This window comes from Mandrillus leucophaeus, unplaced genomic scaffold (genome assembly GCF_000951045.1).
Source record: "Mandrillus leucophaeus isolate KB7577 unplaced genomic scaffold, Mleu.le_1.0 Scaffold628, whole genome shotgun sequence".
Lineage (NCBI taxonomy): Eukaryota > Metazoa > Chordata > Mammalia > Primates > Cercopithecidae > Mandrillus > Mandrillus leucophaeus.
Window position 1 is genome coordinate 70,503 of NW_012106786.1, and position 5,390 is coordinate 75,892.

Sequence of the window (5,390 nt, forward strand, 5' to 3'; positions counted from 1 at the left end):
TATTTAATTAACTAACAGAGACAGGGTCTCACTATGTTGCTCAGGCCGGTCTCAAACTCCTGAACTCAAGCAATCCTCCCACCTTAGCCTCCCAAAATGCTGAGCTTACAGTCATGAGCCATTGTTGCCAGCCAAGTTCTTCTTTTTTTTTGGAGACACAGTCTTACTCTGTCACCCAGGCTGGAGTACAATGGCGCAGTCTCGGCTCACTGCAACCTCTGCCTCCTGGGTTCAAGCGATTCTCCTGCCTTGGCCTCCCGAGTAGCTAGGACTAAAGGCGCATGCCACCACACTCGGCTAAATTTTGTATTTTTAGTAGAGACAAGGTTTCACCATGCTGGTCTTGAACTCCTGACCTTGTGATCTGCCCACCTTGGCCTCCCAAAAAGCTGCGATTACAGGCGTGAGCCACAGTGCCCACCCCAAACAGAAATACTTTAAAAACACCAAAGCAAATGTGGCAACAATAAAAGTATCTGAAAATCTGGATATGTGTACACAGACTCCCTGTACTATGCTACTGTTTATGGCTAAAATATTTTATAAAGATTTTTCTTTAATTAAGGTGGCTTTTGCCTTTATACCCATAAGGAAACAATGATGCCAGGCACAGTGGCTCAAGCCTGTAATCCCAGCACTTTGGGAGGCCAAGGCAGGGGTCAGGGGTTTGAGACCAGCCTGGCCAACATGGTGAAACCCTGTCTCTACTAAAAAATACAAAAACTAGCCAGGTGAGGTGGCATGCATCCTGTAGTCCCTAACAAGAACACTGAAAGGTCTTACCACAGCACACTTAAATGTCATCCACCCACACCTCTCTGGATTGTTTTCCTGCCTTCTTCAGTGGTTTCTCGCTTACCCATGGGGTTTACACTTTGTCAAGGCCCAGTTCCTCCGGAGTGGAGATTCCCAGTTCATTTAAAGTTGGTCTAAGTTCCTGGATGACATAGGGGTAGATTTCCTTATGAGGTCCTGCTTTGTCCTGATGGCAAAAAGAATATTCACATTTAACTCTCAAAAGCCATGTCTATTAATTCATGAAATGAACTTAAAAAATGCTTTTAATTACATATGCAGAGGCAAGCAGGGCAGAATTAATAATACAGGTCATCAGCTGGGCGCAGTGGCTCATGCCTATAATCCCAGCACTTTGGGAGGCCGAGGCAGGTGGATCACTTGAGGTCAGGAGTTTGAGACCAGCCTGGCCAACATGGTGAAACCCCATCTCTACTAAAAATACAAAAATCAGCCAGGTGTAGTGGCACATGCCTGTAACCTCAGCTACTCGGGAGGCTGAGGCAGGAGAATCGGCTTGAACCTGGGAGGCAGAGGTTGCAGTGGGTCGAGATCACGCCACTGCACTCCAGGCTGGGTGACAGAACAAGACTGTCTCAAAAAAAAGGTCATCTACTTTTAAGTTAACACATTTGTTCAATAAATAGGGCAACTTGCTGGGTGCTGTGGCTCATGCCTGTAATTCCAGCACTTTGGGAGGCTGACACAGGTGGATCACAAGGTCAGGAGTTTGAGACCATCCTGACCAACATGGTGAAACCCGGTCTCTACTAAAAATACAAAAATTTGCCGGGTGTGGTGGCATGCCCCTGTAATCCCAGCTACTTGGGATTGCTTGAACCAGGGAGGCAGAGGTTGGAGTGAGCTGAGATCGTGGCACTGCACTCCAGCCTCGGTGACAGAGCAAGACTCCGTCTCAAAAAAAAAAATAAATAAATAAATAAATAAAAATAAAGAGGGCAACTTATATATGTACTGTTCAAGGGAGGTTTTTGAGATACCTTGAGAATAACTGCAATTGGACTAAATCCAGAAAAAACATCTTAAAGTCTAGAATTACTGGAAAAGAAGGTAGTGATGACAGAATTTTGTGAAGGCAATTAGACATGCCCAGCAGGCAACACGAATAATTAAGTTAACACGGGAAAAGTTTTTTCATTTGCTTCTAATTTGAGACCCTAACTGAATTAACTACCAGTGTTGAATGGATTGATAGCCTACAGAACCCTTAATTATCTTACCCATGATAGATAAAGTAATGTCACACTTTCGCAGTTAACAGACCTTGAGTTTCTTTTTTTACAGACCATAGTATCTTTTCATGGAAAGCTGTACTTTGAGAATACATATATCCAGGGCTGGAGACTATTCACTGTTATAGTTACCTGTGCTGTCACAAGATTCCTCAGGAATTAATAAAAAGTCAAAAGAACTAAGAAAGTGTCGGCCGGGCGTGGTGGCTCATGACTAATCCCAGCACTTTGGGAGGCTGAGGTGGGCGGATCAACTGAGGTTGGGAGTTTGAGACCAGCCTGACCAACATGGAGAAACCCCGTCTCTTAAAAATACAAAATTAGCCAGGCATGGTAAAATTTGTCTGTAATCCCAGGTACACGGGAGGCTGAGGCAGGAGAATCACTTGAACTTGGTAGGTGGTGGTTGCAGAGAGCCAAGATCACACCATTGCACTCTAGCCTGGGCAACAAGAGTGAAACTCTGTCTCAAAAAAACAAAAAAAAGTGCCAAGTTGCTCTTCTGCCTTCAAAAAACTCTAGAGCTCCTTAATTGTACTTTTTAAAATTGTATTTTTAAAAATGCAATGTATTTATTACAAAAAAACTCAGCCGGGCAGCGTGGCTCACGCCTGTAATCCCACCACTTTGGGAGGCTGAGGTGATGGATCACCTGAGGTCAGGAGTTCAAGATCAGCCTGACCAACCTGGTGAAACCCCATCTCTATTAAAAAATAAAAAAACTAGCTGGGCGTGGTGGCGGGTGCCTGTAATCCCAGCTATTCGGGAGGCTGAGGCAGAAGAATCACTTGAACACAGGAGACGGACGTGGCAGTGAGCTAAGATCACGCCACTACACTCTAGACCGGGCGACAGAGCAAGACTCTGTCTCAAAAAAATATATAAACTCAGAAATTATAACCAAATAAGAGGGAGGAAAATTGGTATATATCCTCCTATGTTTTAATATAATGTATATGTATTTTTTTGAGATGGAGTTTCTCTCTTGTTTTTTTTTTGAGACAAGAGTCTGGCTCTGTCGCCCAGGCTGGAGTGTAGCACAATCTCTGCAAGCTCCGCTTCCTGGGTTCATGCCATTCTCCTGCCTCAGGCGCCTTCCACCATGCCTAGCTAATTTTTTGTATTTCTTTTTGTAGAGACGGGGTTTCACCATGTTGGCCAGGATGGTCTCGATCTCCTGACCTCATGATCCGCCCGCCTCGGCCTCCCAAAGTGCTGGGATTACAGGCGTGAGTCACTGCACCCGGCCGAGACGGAGTTTTTCTTTCTTGTTGCCCAGGCTGGAGTGCAATGGTGCCATCTCGGCTCACTGTAACCTCTGCCTCCTGAGTTCAAGCAATTCTCCTTCCTCAGCCTCCCGAGTTGCTGGGATTATAGGCATGTACCACCATGCCCGGCTAACTTTTTATTTTCAGTAGAGATGGGGTTTCTCCATGTTGGTCAGGCTGGTCTCGAACTCCTGACCTCAGGGGATCCACCCACCTCCGTCTCCCAAAATTGCTGGGATTACAGGCATGAGCCACCGTGCCCAGCAGATGCAAATATGTTTAAAGTCAAACACATTTCTACAGTATCAATAGTTGTGTAGTATAACCAGTTCTGGGAAGTTACCTCTTAAGAATTCCTAACATTTCTTATGACAAATAGCAAGAAGATGAATACACTTTGTAGTTAAATCTTTATATACCCTTAATTGTTCCTTGATAAATTCTTTTTTTTTTAAGAGACGGAGTTTCTCTCTTGTTGCCCAGGCTGGAGTGCAATGGCGCGATCTCAGCTCACTGCTACCTCCGCCTCCCCGGTTCAAGTGATTCTCCTGCCTCAGCCTCCTGAGTAGCTGGGATTACAGGCATGCACCACCACGCCTGGCTACTTTTTATATTTTTAGTAGAGACAGGGTTTCACTATGTTGGCCAGGCTGGTCTCAAACTCCTGACGTCAGGTGATCCACCCGCCTCGGCCTCCCAAAGTACTGGGATTACAGGCGTGAACCACCACACACGGCCAAGATAAATTCTAAAAAAAAAAAAAAAAAAAAAAAAAAAAAAAAGAAAAAGAGAGAGAGAAAAGAAAAAAGATAAATTCTTTCTTTTTTTTTTTTTTTTTTTGAGGCGGAGTCTCGCTCTGTCACCCAGGCTGGAGTGCAATGGCCGGATCTCAGCTCACTGCAAGCTCCGCCTGCCGGGTTTACGCCATTCTCCTGCCTCAGCCTCCCGAGTAGCTGGGACTACAGGCGCCTGCCACCTCGCCCGGCTAGGTTTTTTTTGTATTTTTTAGTAGAGACGGGGTTTCACCGTGTTAACCAGGATGGTCTCGATCTCCTGACCTCATGATCCGCCCGTCTCGGCCTCCCAAAGTGCTGGGATTACAGGCTTGAGCCACCGCGCCCGGCCAAAAAGATAAATTCTTAAATGGAATTGCTGAACAAAAGTGTGTCATGTACAATTTGTAAAGCCTTGAATAAATGCTGCCAAAGTAGCCTCTAGAAAGATTTTAACTGCAATATACATTCCTTCTAGTTATATAAAGATTCATTTTAGGCATTTTAACAAATTCAAAAATATAGAATATGCTGATACCTCAGCAATAGCCCACTCATTTACAGAACAATTTTAGCATTATTATTTCACTGACCTTAACAGCCTCTAGGATACGAACTGTACTAGCAAAATCATTTAACCGTCTGCATGCCCGCAAAGCAGCATCAATGATTTTGGGCTCTGGAACCAGATCATAGGTAACAAGTGTGTTTATCCCTGCAAAATTAAAAAGAAGGGCCATGTCAACCTCAAAGAGCCTCACTTAAACTATAAGTTATTTACATTTTTACTGAATCACTGACGTATGATCTTATGTGTCTGGGTCTCCATTCTCTTATCTATAAAATGAGAGAAATCTACCTTTAACAAATTCTAGATAATAAGATCACAGTGGATCTCCCTAAGTGAATTAAAGGAAAGAAAGCACACAACAGCACGCAGATTGAAGGAAAAAACCCGGAGTTTTTTTTTCCTTCTTTGAGACCGAGTTTTGCTTTTGTTGCCCAGGCTGGAGTGCGATGGCGTGATCTCAGCTCACCACAACCTCCGCCTCCCGGGTTCAAGCGATTCTCCTGTCTCAGCCTCCTGAGTAGCTGGGATTACAGGTGTGTGCCACCACACCCAGCTAATTTTGTATTTTTAATAGAACAGGCGTTTCTCCATGTTGGTCAGGCTGGTCTCAAACTCCCGACCTCAGGTGATCTGCCTGCCTTGGCCTCCCAAAATGTTGCAATTACAGGCGTGAGCCACAGCTCCTGGCCATAAAAAACCCTAAGAGTTTTCTTTTTTTTTTTTTTTTTTT

The 5,390-nt window shown here is 44.5% G+C and overlaps 1 protein-coding gene across 1 annotated transcript in view; it reads right to left on the reverse strand.

Moving 5' to 3' along the window:
* Positions 1–5,390, reverse strand: part of LOC105554110 (cytochrome c oxidase subunit 5A, mitochondrial) — a 19,145-nt gene that overhangs the window by 2,645 nt on the left and 11,110 nt on the right. Inside the window, exons 3-4 of the mRNA XM_012000404.1 lie at positions 4,683–4,804; positions 860–982 (exon numbers count right to left, since the gene is read on the reverse strand). Of these exons, the coding sequence (XP_011855794.1) occupies positions 869–982; positions 4,683–4,804 (236 nt within the window). The 3' untranslated portion in view covers positions 860–868. The remainder of the gene's footprint in view (positions 1–859; positions 983–4,682; positions 4,805–5,390) is intronic.